General features: G+C 40.9%; 2 protein-coding genes across 3 annotated transcripts; one reads left to right on the top strand and one right to left on the bottom strand.

Annotated features, from left to right (window-relative positions):
* The first annotated feature begins 11,720 nt into the window (after positions 1 to 11,720).
* rnf208 (ring finger protein 208) lies at positions 11,721 to 13,483 on the top strand. The gene has a single exon (XM_042395362.1). It carries the CDS (start codon positions 12,497 to 12,499, stop codon positions 13,271 to 13,273), a length of 777 nt encoding a protein of 258 aa, XP_042251296.1. The 5' UTR covers positions 11,721 to 12,496; the 3' UTR covers positions 13,274 to 13,483.
* A 568-nt stretch (positions 13,484 to 14,051) lies between these two features.
* si:dkey-106l3.7 lies at positions 14,052 to 18,409 on the bottom strand. Of its 2 annotated transcripts, XM_042395733.1 has the most exons (6): positions 17,762 to 18,409; positions 16,066 to 16,218; positions 15,695 to 15,875; positions 15,483 to 15,565; positions 15,276 to 15,373; positions 14,052 to 14,969 (listed from the first exon to the last, which is right to left on the bottom strand). In XM_042395733.1, the coding sequence occupies exons 1-6, from the start codon at positions 18,386 to 18,388 to the stop codon at positions 14,882 to 14,884; spliced, it is 1,230 nt and encodes a 409-aa protein (XP_042251667.1). In that variant the 5' UTR covers positions 18,389 to 18,409; the 3' UTR covers positions 14,052 to 14,881. The 2 variants fall into 2 exon arrangements, with proteins under 2 accessions (XP_042251667.1, XP_042251666.1); XM_042395732.1 differs by having other exon boundaries at positions 15,483 to 15,875.
* Positions 18,410 to 20,248: the final 1,839 nt, after the last annotated feature.

Genomic DNA, 20,248 nt, shown 5'->3' with positions numbered 1-20,248 from the left:
TTGGTGAGATGCAACCCTAAATATCTGAATCTGAAAAATGATGATGATGATGCATGTGTTGACATTGTGGTTGTCCACTACAATGGCCTCTACCAGAGTATACGCATATGCATACTGTCATATATTGACTTTTATTCAGTTTTAAGCCACATTTTTTTTGATAAACTTTTTAGATCTTGGTCATTTTTAACTATATCTTTGAACTGGATTAAGGATTTAAGTCATTAGATGTCTGGATCTTAAGTTATCAGAGAAACAAGCAAGTTAGCAGCAGCTCGGCTAGCAACCCTTCCTGGACGTCCTCTTTCCGCAAAACAGCATCGGAGACACACTGATTTTTAATGTGAAACTGCTTTACTCACTGTTTTTACAGTTTTTTCCTGGTGTACGTTTGTTTTGAAGAGGAAGAGACCTCTGCAGGTAATTCGACTCATGGTAAAAACCTGCTGAACGTCTAGATCTTAAGTTATCAGAGAAACAAGCTGAGCAAACATTAGCAGCAGCTCAGCTCACAGCCCCTACCAGACATACTGTGTCCACCGAACAGCGTCGGAGAAACACTGATTTTTAATGTGAAATTGCTTTATTCAGTGTTTTTACAGGTTTTAATCACCAAATCTGTTTGTTTTGGAGAGGAGGAGACCTCTGCGGATAATTTGGCTCCCGGTAAAAAACATCCTGAATGGTGAACACTGAGGTAATCCTATCCTAGAGAAGTTGGTTGTTTAACACTGAAGACAGCAACTCCCATGATCCCACATTACTTCACACCATCATCACACTACATCTTTTGTTATTGTTTTGATTGAGAGACCCCTAGTGGCAGAAATTACATATTGTGCGTTTAAATATGCAACATACTAAGTTTACAAAGGCTTGTGGCAGGACTAGATTTCATGAAACTATACATGGGTATGTAAAACTGTGAGAACCCCTATAAGCAGTGATGAAATAATACTGGAAGTGAAATTGTGCATTGTTGTCTGAATAAAACATCACTTTCAAAAAATTCAACACAAGCAACATTTAAATCCTGAAAAAAATGTCATACAATTATTTTTTTACACAGTATATTAAGACAGACGTGGGGAGAACAGGGAGGGACTCACATCCACTAACATGCACATTCACATGCACTAACACCCACGCGTGGCTGGACTGGCTTCCAAAACAAAGATTAGAAAGGTTCAGATTACAACACACACAAGAGTGTGACTTCATTCACTGCTCAGGACGCCATTACTCCACTATATCTTTACATAGCAAATAGTTGTTTGCTGACATCTAGTGGGGCTGAATGTCGTATATTGCACCTTTACAAAAAAGATGACTTTTTAAAAATAATCTTATACACATAATTTCTATGTGATTATAGTACTTTTCAAATTACTCAGATGATATGCACTTTTTTAAAATGTAGATATCCTTGTGAAAATAACCACACTTAATGTTAGTTTAGCCCATTCATATGTTGCCCCAGGTCAGGTGTGTGGGGGTGGGGAGTATCAGCATGTAGTACTATTGCCATCAGTGATAGTGTCATTTTTGATATTCCTCGTACTTTAAAATATTCCACCTGTAGATCTATGCTTTTGTCATGGTCCCCCAAAATCAAATTAATACACACACGTTATTGCATGTTTTGGTCTTGGTTTTGCCTTGCAAGAGGGATTTTACACATGTTAAAAAATACCGTGCCAAAATACCAAGTATACCTAAATGTTTTCTTAAACGACAAAATATTTCCCTTCCTCCTCAGTCTGCCCATCGTCTGACAATAGGCTTATGGAAGAATGTAAAGTAGAAATTAGACCTTGTTGAATGAAGTCTGCCTTAGGGCATGTCTGGCACTCTTTTCATGTGACAAGTCTTATTGTCCTAGAAGCTACAATTACATACTGTATGTCTTCAATCTCTTATAGCTACAACTGAACTGCACTTCAACTCTAAAGACAGCAGTGGAAAAATTCTTATAAGAGAAAACAACATGCTCACTCCAAGGACCTTGACTTCGCCTTAAACCTCAGTTTATGGCCAGTTGAGTGCACTTGGTCATAAAGCTCGCCTGCACACATGTATATAATGTTTTGGTCTCTTGACATTTGCAGAAAGTTTATAATAACAGCATTCTAGTTCTTGGTCTATTTTTAAACAGACGCTCTGCCCTGCTGAAAGTGCTTTTTATGTCTCTCACACTGTGAAAAAAGTGCTTTTCCACAGGTTGTACACCAGTATTTTTATGAGTGACTTATACTTGTAGGATTTCTAGGAGCTAGAATTTCACATAGAGAAAATCCAAAGTCTAGTTCAGATCAATGATTCGCAGCAAGACTGGATGCAGCTGGATGCTGAATGCTTCTTCTGTGCTGATATATTGTATTAAGCGGATTAGCTTTTATTTGTCTTTGATAGCCTACAAGCTACATTACTATCTATGAACAGATTAAATGCTACCACCATTTGGCTGGTGACCGGTGTTTCATTTGTTAATGTTAGCTAGCTGAAAAAGAACAAGATGTAATCACTGGACACACCCAGGACGTATCCAATCATGCTAAGGGCGTTGTTTTTGTTTATTTTATTGGAGATACATTTTTGAGCTACAATCATCTAGTAAGTTTTATTAAAAAATCAAAACATTGCTATTGAGTACAACTCATTTTTAATTTGTAATAAAGTTGTACATTTAGGACTTGAAGCTAGAGTTAAAAAGCTAATTAAAGGGCCTCTCAGTCAGCCTCTAACTGTAAGTACGAACGCATAACTTTCCATCAAAGTTCAATCAGGTTTGGTTAACTCACATGAAAGATTTCTGTATTTGTGTTTGTGCTCTTCTCGCTGGCAGGACTCAGTTAGAAAAATATGATGTCATGCACCGGTGCACCAATAAGAATTTTTCTACATTTTGCTAACATTGCCAGACCTCTGTCCCTCAAACCATCAGCCATCAGCTCCATCAAAGGTGTCTTTTAACAACTCCAAAACCACACGCAACATCTGTATTTAAAAGATGAGAAACATTGTGGTTTAAGGAGACATTGTGGTTTAAAAGCAGCCAGTCTACAGTTGGGATGTATTTACTAACTGGCAGGTTAACCATTAGCTAATGTTAGCAGGGCAGCTAAGAACACACAGCATTGAAATAAAATGACTTTGGAGTTACTGGCAGGCGTATTTCTCCTCTTGCAAAGACTATTGTTTTCCGCACATTTCCAGCTGCTGTGCAAAGATAACACATCAGGGACCAGTCTGTCCACTGAAGGCACAGAGATTAAACTGACATCAGCCCTCCATCAAGACAGCAAACAAGCTCAACCCATAAACAGAATCATAAATTGTAAGCCCTCACACTACTTTTTCCTGGAAAAAAGTGATCACATTACTGTAATGCCTTCTATATAATTCATTGTTACAAACATTCATGAATATTTAATTCTTTGAAGATAATCTTTAAGATTTGAAGCCACATTTTCAGGGGCTTGACATTGAATGTGACATGTACTTCCAGTTTCACACCAAAGTTGCAAAAGTGCACACGACATAGTCTGAGTTTGAGTAACTTTTATTGCAGCAATGATGTGTTGACCACAGCTCTTTCTCAAACTTCTTACTTCTCAGAAGTCTGAAGATCTACAGAAGATCAAGTATATGGAACTAATACATGCAATATACTCAGTGCTAAAACTCCTTTTAACAAGAGCTATTTGGTGTTCAGATTTTCTGTTATACTCAGTGACTTATTGCTCTAATGCATCTCATTACATGATGCATTTGATGCTCACATTATGTAAGCGTAACCCTCTTACATTGATTGAAATACAAAATCACTGCTTTTTTTTGCGTGGATCTGAGGATTATTTATATTGGTCAGCATGAAAGCTTGAGCAGATACAAAACTTATTAAAATCCTCGTTATGCAACATCACTGCATGTGCAGATCTGTGGCAGGAGCTTAGGATGCTTCCTTCAAGTTTCTGGGTGAATTTATAAAAACTCAACAGTGTAAAATTTTGCACCTCGCTGCTGTGTTATAAACATTTTCTCCTTGAGGCTCGGTTTGTGAGGAATCCATTTCTGCAAACATGAATGAGATGTGGTCAGTGTTGAATATGAGGGATCTGTTTTCCTGAAGCCTCCAGTCAGCAGCCTGATAGAAAACTAATTTGTGAATTTATGCTTTGTTTTCCCTTCCGAGCTGTGCCGCACTCTGTAGATTAGATCTATTTGCACCAGCTTCCTGTATTTCCTGTGTGCCTGGCTGGTATGTGTGTGTGTGTGTGTGTTAAGTATTATTCATGGCTCTGGGTGCAAATCTTTTATGTTTCGGAAGGATGTGTGCATATTTGTGTATGCATGTGCGTGTGCGTGTGTATGCATATGTGTGTTTAGTCGGGGGTGGGGTGGGGGGTGGGGAGCATTGTTAATGTTTCTCATTGGCTGAAATATTTTCTCTGGCAACTAGAAAACGTGATCCTGCCTGCAGAGGCACTGCAGTGTGTGCTGCAGCGGGAGAGCGCAAACGAGAGAGAAAAGAGCGAGTATGTGAGATAGGGATAAAGAGAGAGAGAGAGAAAGAGGAAGGCCAGAGAGAGAGAAAGAGGAAGGCTGGAGAGAGAGAGAGCGAGAGAGAGAGAGAGAGAGAGAGAGAGAGAGAGAGGGAGGGGAGGGGGTGAGCAAGCAGGCAAAACAAGCAACATGCATAAGGAGGGAGCCAGAAGCACAGAGACAGAGAGGGAGAGAGAGTGTGTGTGTGTGTATGTGTGCATGTATGTGTGAAAACACTGCGCATGTCTGACTGTGAGGTGCACTGACTGGAGCAGACGGAGGAGGAGAAAGAAGAGTAATGAACGGCGGCTGAGACAAGAGGAGAGATAACAGCAGAGAAGAGGGAAGGAAGGAGAAGAAGAAGAAGAGAGATAAACGTCCACCTGAAGCAGAAGAAAGAGACGAACAGAAAAAAAACAACAGAAGAAAAAGAGAACGAACAGCACAGAAGCTCAGGTCACTGCACAGAATAAGCTGAATAATTTGACAGGCTCAGCAGGAGGGTGAGACAGAGAGGGATGGAGAAAGAGATACCAAAGGGAGACGCTCAGCCACAGCTCAGAGGAGAAGGAGCAAGGGTGGGAGAGTGAAGGACAAAAGGTACCACAGAGGCGAGGAGGAGGAGGAGAGGAACAAGAGATGAAAGCTGCCCGAGACATGACGCATCCACCTTGCAACAGCTTCCTCCATCTTACATCTCCCCCATCTTTTCCTCCCTTCCCTGCCGCTTGTTGTTCATCCTGCTAGAAATCAAATGGACAGAAGAGAGCATCCTCCCATCTAGTGAGAAAAAGAGACTGAGAGGTTTGGTTTATCTTCAGCATCAACAACGTCGACGGCGACAATATCTCAATAACTGGAACAGGAGCGAGGAGGCGAGGAAGGACTGGAGCGAAACAAGTGCGTAAGCAGACAGGTGAGGATGAGAAAAGGCTTCGCATCTGTTTCGTGTGCTGTATTTTCTGCATGTGCATCTGTATGTTCCAGATCTGCGAGGTGTGGCTCCTGTGTGTGGGTTTCATAACAATATCCCACTCTTTCTAGCTCTCTTTTGTGTGAGAATCAAATAGACAGAGATGCCTGTTTGCCTTTTGCTTCTGTTACGTTAAGCTGGGATTTACATGGTTGTTGCATCATGGCCGTCCATTTTGCAGATACACAAACCCGAAGATGCATGAATGGAGACGCACATGTCTACTCACAGAGACACACCTGCACAACTACTTATCTGCATCGATCACAAACAAGGCTTAGGAACTGTGAATAGACCCTGATGATGTGTCATTTGAGGTGTAGATGGTATCTTGTGGGTGTCATGTCTCCAGTGGTTATGACATTTGACAGACCTCTGCACAGACAGACAGTGGGGGCAGGAGGAAGGAGGGGAGAGAGTTGGGGTGGGGGTGATAGGGACAGGGAAGGAACGGCCTGTTCTGTAGCTGTCAGCAGCACTAAGGCATCTACATATTGGCCATATATTGGCGCTGCAGTGAGAGTGTTGGGTACGCCATGCTGCGATTGCATAACTGCTGCTCCTGAACACACCCCTCCCACATGCTAAAGCTGCTCCATCTCACACAGTCCAAATATTTTGGCCAGTTCACCTCTATCTCATCACCTCTTAAGCCTCAGCTTGCAGAACGTCAACAATGCCGTCCACCTTAACCCTGTGCTGAGATAGCCTCCTTTAAAAAATAAATAAATCACCTTAATCAATAATTATTGAAGAGCTGGGCATTTGCTGAACCTTTCCCTCATAAATCTTCAATGAGGTCTGTGTCAGGTGGAGCGATGATGGTTATTGCTTTTATTTTCCTGCCCGTGTGCAGCTCTGCCATGTTGCCGTGGGAGCTACACAGACGAGAACAAAGAGCACTTGGCTGTAATGAATTGCGAGGCAAAATGGCCGATGTCTGCCATGAATGACAGCGGGCTGAATTATTAAAAACAACACCTCCTTCTCATACTCAACAAGCACTTTCTGCCCATACAGAAACACAGACATCAGACTGCCATCATACAGAAACCTATGGAATACTTGCATGTGATCACAGCCTGATGGATCGACTGTAAATATAACAGTCAGCCCTTTAGAGTCAAACATCAGCTCTGTAGCTGAATCCTGGGGGAAAAATACATGCATTTAAATCTTGACATTTTAATTGTGTTAGCCTTACATCAACCCACTATACCTGTAAGTTATATGTGAATGTACCATGGAATTGTAAGCAAAATCCATGGTAGAAGGCAAAATTTAATAGAAAAATAAAGGCATTTAAAGGTGTAATTTCAGCCTTAATTATCATGACATAAATCTTCATGATAAACAAATATAAAATGCGAGGAACATTAAAAACAAACATCTTCATACCAAAGTTAATACACATTTCAAATAGCAAAACATGCTACTAAAGTAAATCCTCCTGCACTGCATTTTCATACTTCATTGAATCTCTGCAAGCTGCAGCCAGAAAACATACAGTAAATCTGGGGATTTGTCCTCAGATCACGCTAAGGTCGTAACATGTTATGCAATCAAAACACAACATAATATCCCATACAGGTCCGAGAAGAGATGTGCTGATGCTTTTTTCACCAGCCGAGGCATGAATGTGGATACACATCTCAACATAGCTGGCATACCTAACACACTGCTGGTATGTGGTGTAGGGGCACAAAGACCTGCAGCCTCTGTGCTCTCCAGGCCAACAGATGGCTCATATAGATAGATAGATAGATGGATGGACAGCGAGAAGGAGAGATGGATAGAGACAGACAGATTTTCATTGAGAGAAGAAGAGAGAGACAGGCGGATACTGATGCGCATGATCACTACGGTATGACTCATTCAGAACATGGTGCCCTTCTCCTGCTCTCCTATCGGCACAGGTGGAATCTATCCAGTGTGATCATGAGGTAATCGACAGACCTATGTGTGAATGTGTGTGTGTGTGTATGAAAGAGACGATATGAGATGAGTTATATGAGATGACAGGAATGTTCTCGGAGTTAGAGCTGTGTGTGTTTTTCTCCCTCTTTTCAGGTGTGTGTATCAGTTTAATCAGTCAGGAATAAACCTACCATGACTGATAGTATACACATCTAAAAATGTACTATCTCATATCAGTCTGCTATGTGTTTGTTTGCGTGTCCACTGGAATGTAAAGGGTGGTGCCGTGTACGTGATGGGGAGTCGTCTGAGGGTGAGAATGTTCTTGGATGTGTGTGTGTGTGTGTGTGTGTCTTGATATAGTGTGTATGCAACTCTGTGTGTGTTCAATGGTATGAGGAATTTGATGCTGAGCGAGACTCATCTGACATCTCTGTGGTCAGCTCTCCTCTTCCTCCGCTTGATCGTGATGACGAGGTCAAATGCCTGCCATGATTTCATTAGTGTAATAATTCCTCTGCAGGGAGAGGACCCAGAGCTATGCACACACACACACACACACACACACACACACACACACACAGAGACACACACACATGCAAAAATGTAAAGACTGTTGGAGAGCTGCAGCAGTTTACACTCTGTTAATATGTTTGCTGGGTCGGAGATGAGCTCCTTACATAACCGGAGAGGACTCCGTCGATTATGAGAAGGCTGCGCCAAAGCTGGCCCATCAGCAGGCAGCCTGCATCCGTTATCAGCCCTTTTCATAGCACTGTCACCAAATTAGAAGGTAATTTTAGCTACTTCATCTCCCCCAGGCTCAAAGGCTCCTCATGCAGCCTGGATGCTTTATCAGCTCGACCCCTGCTGCTATCACACCGGTGCATTTTCACAAACTGTTATAACCAGAAAATGAGTCTGGACATCTAGTATCTGTGTGAGGCGGATCCCATTATTTGAATTTTGGCCAATATCATTAGCAATATTAGAAAAGAAATCAGATTATGATTTATTGGCTGACTGTTTTTTTAACATAAACGCATAAAATAAATAGACATTTTTTATATGTGTCCCTTAGATTTGTCTGTACCCAGCAGCTGAAAAATAAAATTTAAATCAGTTTCCTCTGGTGTACAAACAGCGACACTATTTCTGATTTTCCTCCAACATATATTTGGCATTTCTGTACTGTGACTTCCTCTTATCTGCCTCTACAGTATATATGCAATATGAATATACACATATACATCTGCAATAACACCAGCTGATATATCTGGCAGGCTGATTTATTGGTCTAGCTCTAATTCAAAACATCACTTGGTATAGTTTGAATTCAGACCTAAAGTCACACTCTTGCACATGTATATAACTGTGTACAGGGCTGTGAAACATCAGTATAATATGGTATAATCTAGGGATATTGCTGATATGATTTCTGATACCAAAATCGATACTTTACTTTGATGAATACAAACTCTTTTTATTTAACTAAATGAAGCCTAAATTCTCAAATGCTAAGTTTTGTCTAAACACAAGCAAAACTTTGCCTCCATAAAATACAGTCTAAAGGTGTCAACATTGTTATTTGAATCATTGAATATCTGATCAAAGAATAAGTAAACAAGACTAAGAACCTGGCAAGATGTTCGATGCCAGACAGTTTTAGATACACAGTGCCATAGACACATTTTACAAACAAACAAACAAACAAACAAAAGAATTTGAGGTTTTTATACCCATCCATGATTATCACGACCATATCATGCTATTGTTTCTTATAGTGTCCAAATTCATGATTCTTAGGAAGTTTTACTTAAAAACTTGTGACAAAATTAGTTGCTGAAGGTTTTCTTTTCTATTTGTGAATAGTTTTGACGCATGTTATTCATTGAACATCAATTTCATCCATTTTTTATGTGATTTTGCGAAACATTTGCCATAAGGACACATATCAATATCAAACAATTAATCTTATTAATATCATGATAATAATTTCAGTCATATGGCTCAGCGTTTGTTTCATGAATAAAACTGGATATTGTCTCAGATTTCATGATATTATCTTAATATTATCGGTTATCATAATACTGTGATACAGTAAAAATGTATTTTCATGATCTTACAGGCAGAGTTACTGTTAACTACTTACTGTTAAGAAGATTCTTCTTCTTCTTGTTTTATGCCCTCCTAAATATCATCACATTATCGCTATAAAGGTATAGAATTTTAGATGGATTTTTTTTTTTTTTAAATGTTATCTTGTGGCTAACGCTCAGCCTTATCGAATGTGTATGAATACCTACTGTGTGTGCAGGAGGATGAGAAAGAAACAGAGGCTATTTTGGGAAGTGTTGCAGCGCTGCAGCTGCTGGAGGGACACATTTGGTGAGATTGTGAGTGATTCTTGTTAACAGCTTGGTGTGTTTGAATGTGGAGTGTGCAAATATGTCGAAAGACTCATCGAGAAAGGATAAAAGGGGAGAAACAAATGTCTACCTGCTTGCCCAAAATATGGCTCACATGCATCATGTGAAAGCACTTCCGCCTGTTAGGTCCATCTCTCTCATTCAGTGTGAATCTTCAGCAGAGGTTGGGGGCAGGAAACCACTGAGAGGTGCATAGATAAACAAACCATAAATAGAAACAAGGACCAGTGCTGTGCGCCCTCTCCTCTCTTTTCTCTCTCTCTCTCTCTTTTCTTCCTCACCATGTAAGTCACCTCCTCCTTGTTTTTTTCCCTCTTCTAATGAATCATTGCTGTCGACAGCCGTGTGGAGAATGAACGATGTGTCATCCTCCCTCTTCTGCCGTTTGGCAGCTATTGTTTTGGTCGAGCTAAAAATGTTCAACCATACACTTGTTCTTTTTGATAAAACCCACACACAGTATGACACAAACCCTCCATACAGTACAGTACAGATTGTAACCCGTTCCCACACGTTAGAGTCAAATTGACGCAACTCGGAAGATGACTGAGTGTTGACAGGAAGCATGAAATATGACAAACAACATCGCAATAGTATCACAATCATCTGCTCTGACCAGACAGTGTGGCAGTTCCTTGTTTGTTTGTTTGTTTGTTAGTCATGTAACATTAACTATTTCTCTGAATTTTTGGAAATAAATCATCAATTTGTATATTGTTTATTTAGAAAAGTGAAAAGCGACATTGGAGGAAAATTCTGTCAGCTTGAATTATGCATATTTCCTTGTCATTACATATCTATATAAAACTGTGTATTGCATTAGTATATGCACCATAACAAAGGACATCACTAATGTTGTTCATAACATTCAGTATTTTGCTGTATTTTTACCAACAAAAAAAAAAGGCAATAGGAGACAGCAGCTCCAGGAACTTGCAATCTCTGTTTGTCCTTATCTGCAATGTCATAGACTAGGTATTAAGTGTTCTGAATGGGTGTGCTCAGACTTGAGAAGAGCAGTGGGTGTGCTGTGTTCTTATGCCTAAATACACCACACATATCACCATAATCTTCAGACTTTGTAGCACGCTGATTGTGTTTAGTCAAAAGAAAGGCGTAGTGTCTGTGCTGTGCTATGCCCCGGAGCAAGTGGCAACATGATAATTATCTACCCCTCAAAGAAACACACCTGGATCGAGGCCAAGACGCAAAAGGAAATAGATTATAAACTCCCCCACCCCACCACCACCACCACCACCACCACCCCAGTGAGTCTTGCTGCTTATCAGATAAAGACAAAGACACTTTATACAGCTGGGATTAGTGAATTCTACTGTATGAGGCTGATTCATTTCCATTAAAAAAAAAACCACTGAGGAATTGAAAATACACGGAAATACAACATTAACGAGTGTGTGAACAGCAAGTTTTGTCATTACAGAAAACAAAAATCTCACAGCCAATTTGCCTTTTTACTTGTATTCCATTTATTTTCCATATTAAATGTGTCAAAATCTACTTTATCTAGAATATTTATATATCCCTATTTTTTTCTGTTTTCGCAGGTAGATGGACCAAAGGAATCCTGAGGACACTTTATGAGTCTGAGAAACTGAAAAAGGGAGACAAGCACAGAGGCATACTTCAGACTTTTATCACTTCTTCTGCTCAGTTGGGAGGACTGTCTGAAAGTCAAAAAAAAAAAAACAACCTTAACTCCCACCTCTGAGGAATTCAGGAGCCTTGGAGCGAAGGAGTCATTCCAACAGCCTTCTGGAGCATTACACGACACCTCCCAAAAAAAGACCTCCTCCCACCTTCTTATCAACAATCCACTGAGAGGGTCACACAGGGTCACCTGACCAAATTGGACAAAAGAAAGAGAAAGACTGGAGGTTACTCATTCTTTCTCACGCACTCAAGTCGAGGTGTAACTCACACGCAGCCGAAAACAGGAAGTCAAGCGGGCGTTTAAGCGAGAAACACATATAAAAGGCTAGTTTAAGAAGGCAAGAGTTTCCCTTTGCAGTCTACAGGATATAGTTTAAGACAATACCTCCTGGACCTTTCTGAACTACCTGCACTCAATCCCCCCACTCTGTGAATGCAGATATCCACCAACCTGTAGTGTATGTATATATGTGTGCATCTGTGTGCATATGAGATTATTTATTGGTGTTATCACTGAGTGAGAACATAACTTTGTGCTACAGTTCTGTCTGTCCTTTTGTGTGAATATAAGTTTATGAAAATAGCCATTAAAGACAGCACAGGAATATCAGCGTAAGTGAGTTAAAACAACAAAAAAACTACCTTTTAGTAGTCAACACTGGTCAAATACTTTAAGCTGGACTGTTGAATCATCTGTACATATCAGCTGTGACAGAATAAGGTGCTCTGGCTAAGCTGCTCTATCTGTCATCCCCTCATAAGGACTCAGGTTGACAGTAGCGCCAAACAAGGGGGGGATCTCTGAGGGAAACATGGAGGCAACCATCCGTCCTCATGTTCCCTCAAATGGCTGACTTTAGAGAAAGAGCCCAACCTTGTCCCCAAGTCCAGAACCAGGCAGGGGCGTCCAGCGCTGTTTAGAGCCACAACCCCTCTCTCTTCCGCCTCCAACAACGTGCGAATGTCCTGCCTCAGGCGTCAGCCCGTCACCATCCCCATGGACACCGTCAAGATCATCCAGTCGGAGAAGTTCCCCAGAGAGTGCCCTGTGCCCGTCACCCAGCCGCGCTATGCCCCGCCCCCCAGAGTGGCGTGGGACGGTGGAGGTGAGGGTGAGATTATCGTCAACCAGGCCTGCAGCGACCTGAACCTGGACATAACGGGCTCTCCCCGGCCTATGGTGTCTTCCCCGGCCCCCATGACGCGCAGGGAGCAGAGCTTCCTGGCGCAGCGCAAAACCAGTGCCAACGAGATCTGCTACCACCAGTTCCACTATAAGATGGAAGACGTCATAGTCAACCAGTACGTGCTGCGCTCCTCCTCCACCTCCTCCTCCACATCCTCCTCCTCCTCGTCGGGGCCCGTCATGCCCTGCGAGCCCCTGGACTGCCCTACCTGCGGTCACACCTACAACTTCGCCGGCAAGCGTCCGCGCATCCTCTCCTGCCTACACTCGGTGTGTGAGGAGTGCCTGCAGATCCTCTACGAGTCCTGTCCCAAGTACAAGTTCATCTCCTGCCCCACGTGCCGGCGCGAGACAGTGCTGTTCACTGACTATGGCCTGGCTGCTCTGGCCATCAACACCAGCATCCTGAGCCGCTTGCCCTCGGACCCCAACGGGCCCGTGCAGTGGGGCGGGGACGCAGACCGCAGCTGCTACCAGACTGTGCGCCAATACTGCCAGTCAGCCTGCACCTGCCAGATCGCCAACCCCTTGTCCTCCTGTGGCATCATGTAGACAAGGGGGGACACTGCAGGCGTGACTCGACGCTGCTCCCCCACCACTCTTCTCGTCTATAAGCTCTCCTTTCTCTGCCAGTCCCTCCTTTCTCACACATACAGTAAATAAATCCCTCCACAGATGTTATCTCTATATATTTAATAGCACAGACGGATGCTGTGTGGGACTTATGGATGCTGGTGGTTCAATAAATAGTAAATAAATGTATTTTATGTATGGACTGGAATCCTATTCACCCTCTCTCGTTTGGTTGGACGTGTTTGTCATTGACATCTCTTTACATGGGAATGCCAGGGGAGGTCTATCCCCCCAACCTAGGTGAATAAAGATTAAATAAATGATAAAAGTACCTCTGTGTGGCCTGCACTTGTTATATGTTAATTTACAGTGATTATGGCTGCAGAATCCTTTTGGACTAGTATGAGCCTGAGTTCCTTAATTATTTTACCTTAAAATATCAATTGTAAGGGGAAAGTTAATGGATTAAATAATTAATTAAAATATATTGAGGTATTGTTTAATAGTTTTTCAGCACAGTTTAAGGGTGGTTTTAAAGATTTGGGTTTTAAAAAACCTCTTAAAACCTACCAATTACCATGAGGCCAAACCTTAATGTACTTTTTTCTATTCCAGTTAAGATGAAAATTCAATGGCTTCAAAGGTGCAGTTTGTAGAATTTAGTGGCATCTAGTGGAACAGACATGGCAGAAGTGGAATATTATATTTATATGTTTTAATTGTGTTTTCATTGCCTTAGAATGAGCCCCACAGAGGCCGCCATGTTGCATCGCCATGTTTTTACAGCAGCCCAGAATGAACAAACCAAACACTTTCTCTAGAGAGGGCCTTTAACATTTTTCATGAGTTTCGTGGCCACCATAGGTTCTCCTACATCCTTGGAAGGGGGAGGGAAGGGATATTCAGTTGATTGTAATCTGCAACCTCACCACTAGATGCCACTAAATCCTACACACTGTTCCTTTAATGCTTCAAACACCGAGGGTTACTTTCATTTAGGTAGGGTCAATCAACTGAAAATTTTTATAAATAATCAACAGTTTAGGTTATTTATCAAGCAACATTCATTCCAGTTTCTAAAATGTGTAACTGCTTTTGTATGATTATAAATTGAATATCTTTTGGATTTTGTATTGTTGGTTAAACAAAACAAGCAACTTGAAGACTTTCCACACTCAGCTCTGGAAACTTGCAATGCTATATTTTGACATTTTATTTTATTTGACTTGTAATACTGTCTTCTTTACAAACTCGCAGCTTTGACCAGGAAAAAATACAGATACCAGTTTGAAGTTTTTTAATCAAGCTTTGCACTGCTATTAATTACAAATTACAGAGAAACTATACGTTTATTTCATTCCCTGTCAGAGTATTTTAGAAAGTAACATACTTTATCAGTATAAATAAAAGATTGCAAATGCACAGCTGACAATAAATAAACATGGCAGATTTGATACATCACACAGGCTGAATAGGAAGTCAGCATGAAAGCAGTGAGAGTGCTTCGCCTATTTAAAAGAGAGTTTTCTCCTCTTCAGAACTGAAACCAAAATGTCCAAACATCACAAGAAATACAGTGTGGTCCATTCATGCAGGCAGAGTTTTCCTTCGTCTCCTGAACAGCTTGCTCAACCGTCGCCGGGTGGAGTTTTTCTCAGATGACTGCATCTGTTGGCTGTATAAATAATAAAATCATCAAACAGAGTTGAGGCAAGCCATTGTAGAAAACAGGAAGCAGTATGGAGGCCGAGTTTCATGAAAAAAGGACAGAATGTTCAAGGGGAACGGATGCACAGACTAAAAATGAACTCCCACCAAAACCCCTGCATCTACTGAGAATTACTGTAACTCTAGACCACTGCATCAGTGTGACTGGCTGCCATGTCGGAGCTACACACACGTTTCCTCAGAGCATCATGCATCATATGAGATTAATAATACTGCTCCCCTAGAGGTTACATTTATAAATACAATATCTCACCTCTTTGTATCTTTCAAACCAGAATCATCTCTTCTCAAAGACCCAATTTTTAACCTCCAGTTCTTGTTCGTTTTATTCGTCTCTCCCTTTTTACACTCCTGAAAGAAACATTGAAACATTTGTGGACCAAAATGACGAATATTCCTTGGCTGGTATTTTGATTGTGTTTATTTGGTACAATATGTGTTATATTTGAATGTATTCTACCTGCTTTTCACCGTCTTCCTCTGTCTTTTTCAGCAGGTCATCTGTACTCAGGTGTTGCCCTTTGCAGTCTGCTTTCAATTTCCCTGCACCAAGCACACACACAATAATATAGCTAAACACAAGAACATCCTGCCAATCCATGCCCATATAAAATAAAATAAATATACAAAAACATAAGCTGAGAATGGAAAGACGGGTGGAAGATGACTCACTTGAATGCAGTGTTTCAATAGACGTGTATGAAGCTGATCTCTGACGAAAATTTCTGTAAGGATAATCTTTCTGTTGATGGGGTTCACAGGAAACTTGCTCGTCACCTTCATTCTCAAGAGTTTGACAGGAGGAGATGTTTTCTTCGAGGGCTTTAGAGACACCCTGACAGGTGTCAGGAGCCTTAAAGAGAGTCAAGTGATGAGAATGACATTGTTTTTATAGCTTAATTCATATGAACCCTGGGGCTGCAAGACGACACTTGTCATCACCAGCTTGACAGGGCCGTGTCATAAAAATCAGCACATTGTGGAATCTGTGTCAACCTCTAAATTGTCTTGCAAAGATGTGATGCTTGAATGTCTTGGCTCACCTGTGTGTCTTGATGTTCCTGCAGGGCATCCATCTCCATCTGTAAAGCACGGTTGTGCATCTGTTGCCTGGCAATTTCCTCCAACATTTGGCATACCTGCTCCAAGTAGTTGAGCCCAGGACTCAATGCTGTCCTCACCTCCTCACCAAGGTCCTGGATGGATCATTAAGCAAGAAAAGTGCTACCATGAAGGGTACAAATAAAAATACAATGGTTATAAGTTTACTCAACTTGAAAGTCCATGTTTGTCTTCACTGCTGCTTTGCATTTCTCTCAAATGTTTGAGAAATGCAAAAATTACTGTGATATTATTAACAGCAGTGCAACATGGGTCTCCGTAGTTGACAAATTTGGTCAGTAGGTCAGTCCACCACTTTGGTCTAGACTGAATTCAGCTCGAATTTTCATTGCAAGCATGTTCGCATGCTGATGTTATCATTTAGCTCAAAGCATTGTTGTGCCCAAGTGACAGACGAATTTTTAATGAGAAATGGAAAATACCCATCACATTCTCCCAGAAGCAGCAAGGAAGCTAAGTTTCATCAAAAAAGGACAAGGTGCCACCCTCAAATCAGCAATCAATACTCCAAAGATGTTCAATTAATAATAATGAAAAACAAAGAAAAGTAGCAAATTTGAGAAGCTGAAACCAGCAAATGTCAATTGATTTTATGTTGATTATTGGTATTTGTAATAAAAAAAAGATATGGACTAGAGGCTGTATTATTTTTTCTCATATTACTTTCTGAAATTATTAAGTTGTTACAATGAAATCCTCAAGCTGTTTAGTCAGAATATCCACATCAGTCTGACTGACAGTGCATGCTTGCACACATCACATGAGTTTTGAACAGAATAAGGAATGTATAATAGATATAATGACATTATATACTGTAATTGGGTAATGCCTACTTGGCATTATATGCTTCTCAGAAATGCATTCCTCAAAGCCTCAGAACTCTGGCTCTTACACAAGAAAAGCTACAGTACAGTATTCTCACATACCCGAGGACTAAAACAACATTGAGAACATAATTAGATACAAGTTGAACAATTAATCCAGTTCTTTCAACACCTCTGTGGTCAGCATGACCTGACTTTCACATTAAACACAGTTAGTTATGACAAATATGAAACAGGTCACCAGTGTTGTTTGAAATCACATTTCAAATCGAGACTAATTGTTTTCCGCTATCTACTTAATGACATGTCTGTCATATTTCTCTAAAACACTGCAGACTGCTCAGCTTCCCCCACATGTCTCCGTCCATTCCTGTCATGCACGTGAGCGTAAAGTCACCTGGGCAGACTGGTTTACGATCCCTTGCACCGCAGACGGACCCATTAAAGGTCGTCGCCATAAAAGAGATTTTGTGTGAGTAATGACATGCCTGTCCTACTTTCAATGTGAGAGCAACTCTGTGAGTAAGTGTTGCAACCCATTAATGGTAGTTTCCCTTGTGCGACTTTCTTTCAGGCTTCCCTTTTCCCAGTTACAAGCAAGACTATACATGTTACTGTGAAACTGATGTAACCCTGAAACTGGTTCCAAATAAGCACATCCGTTTTGTATTTTCACAGACAGAGATCAGACATTGTGTAGAAATCTTTGTGTTTCTTCAGCATTTCCCCACAAAAAATGCTGAATTCTTTGAATATGAACACAGTTTGGTTTGCAACATAAACAGTATCTCACCTCTGATCTTGTCTGAGCTGCCTGCTTGCCACAACTCAAAGACAGCGGCCGTCTGTGAATTTCTGACATCTGCCTGACTGGCACTGATGGGTTGACTGTCCTCCTTGGGCCTAAACTCTGTGACCTCTGACCTCTCACCAAGTTCGATGTGTGCCGTTTTGATAGAAAAGATGTTCGAGGCTGCCGCCTGAGCACCTCGTCAACTGTAACAGGCTCTGGGTTGTCCTTTAGTCGTTCACAGTCAGCCCTCTGGAGGGTTTGCTCCACTTTTAGGTGCAAGGCTGTAGATCCTTCCTGGGCTCTGCTGGGACAGATGTGCGGGGAGGAAGAGGAAGAAAAGGGAGGCACAGAAGAGGAGAGCAAAGGAGACTGGGATGTTGAAGTCTGAGTAAATGTGTCTATTTCTGCATTATCTGTGGAGATGCAGGATGTAGCAGGAAAAGATGTGTCAGAGCTGGGTGTCTCCACTCCAGAGTCCACCGATTCAGAGCGCAGATTTGTCCCCATGTCAGTTGAAGATGCAGCAGAGTCTTCATCATGATTTCCAAGCCATTCTGGGTCAGAACACAGGTTTCCCTCAGTTACCCAAGCCTCCATAAGGTTCCCGAAGCTCCTGTATAGATTCATCTCCAAAGGTTTCCCCCTCTGTCTGTCACACGTCTGCGGCTGAATGGCAACTGCAACAGGAAAATGAACAACGGTTAAGACAGCCCACATAGTCATTAGCTGAGGTGAGCTGGTGATTGCTGGAGAATTCAAAACATCCCCCTTGATCCGCCTCTATTCCTTCACCACGCCTCTCCCTGTCATCTGTCCTGTCACAGCACAGAGCTGCATGTCGATACCCGCTCCTTCTTGTCACCAGTACTGGAAAAAGAGTGACTCATCTGCTGTGTTATTTGAAATGTTTGATTTGTCCTCACACCTATAAAAAAAAATCCAAGACATAGCAAGAACAAGCCTCGACACGGTCACATAAATTTAACCCGGGTTATTCTGTGTAATTACAGATGGCACTCTAACAAACAAACTGCAGATAGTTCTTTTGTAAAACAGAGGTATTGTAAAGGGAGTAACAACATATTAAAGATAAAACAAGTCTTAGAACTGCCCTTGAAATGTTTCCCACAAGTTGAGATGGAAACTAATTTCTGTGACCTACATGCCATAACCCATTTATTCCTGAGAGAGTGTATGAGAAGGGTAACATAATATGGTAAAAATCCTACAGTGGATATACAGTATGATGGTATGTGTGTGAATAGGGACTGTAAGAAGAAGCTGAAACTCTATACTCTGTTTCGTCACTTGAACAAACCAAGACATATCTGAGACTATAGGAATGTGTAGAATGGACATTCCTGTGGGCTGATATGATCTGCATTCTCCAGGTGAATACTGACAGTCATCAGATCAAACACACGAGTCTATTCACAATCATGGAACCACAAAACTAAAGAAATCATTTTGCAGTCTGCTGCAGTCGCAATGATTATTATCTGTGATTTAACAGTTCCTCCACTTTAATGATTTATTTACTGACTTATATTCTTGTTTTTTGTCTTTTTTCTATACACTCATACACATGGCTATACATCCATTCACAAACACACATACCCACAAACCAGCCAATTGAAAATTAAAGTGAAAACAGAAAAAAGTAAAAACTCCACTTCTCATCCCACTCAATCCATGTATATTTGAGGTTTAAAACTTATGTTTCCAGCACACCACTTGTTATTTGTAAGAAACTACGAATAGTATTTGTTGTTTCTGTTGATCTTTTTCCGCATTTCAGGATAGAGAGCTCATGTCCTGTGTATTGTGGAGATTGATCTGATAGGAGTTATATTCTACAATAAAAAGAATAATAATTTAAAAAAGTAGGTTAATTCCAGTATTTATAGACTTAATATCTTCAATTCATTTTATTAAAAAAATAATACTTTCAATACAAAAAAATTAATTGAAGTAGTGAATATATCTCACCACCAGAAATGTATTTCTGGCAATGTGGAGAGGCTTTTGACACATCATGTAGGGGAAAAAAATACATTGGCATGATTTTATATGATAACGTACAGTATAACTGTTGACTGAATAACAATGAAGAATAAGTCATTAAAACTTTTCAGGGGGTCGTGGTTGGGGGACTCTTCATTTATTTACTTTTACTTTTTTTAATTTCATAAACATTTCTATTTACAAGCCCACCCATATGTACATAAGTCTGTGTTAACATTCCCCCTCTTTATATTATGCCACAAACTGCAGGGGTCGCTAGGGGTAGTCGTTGAGCATTTCTCAAGAATATCTTTCTATCTATCTATTTTTCTATCTATCTATTTAAAAAGTCACCCTCTCCATTTTTAACAGTAATCACATCACAATCACAAATAAAAAATACATACATAAAATATTCAAAACAAAATCTTAAAAATAACATTTTTTAACAGTGAGAACCGGTCAAGGAACGTAGCCCTTTTT

Source organism: Thunnus maccoyii, chromosome 19 (assembly GCF_910596095.1).
Source record: "Thunnus maccoyii chromosome 19, fThuMac1.1, whole genome shotgun sequence".
Classification (NCBI taxonomy): domain Eukaryota; kingdom Metazoa; phylum Chordata; class Actinopteri; order Scombriformes; family Scombridae; genus Thunnus; species Thunnus maccoyii.
The sequence above is the reverse complement of the archived record's forward strand: the minus strand, read 5'-3'. Positions and strand labels throughout refer to the sequence as shown.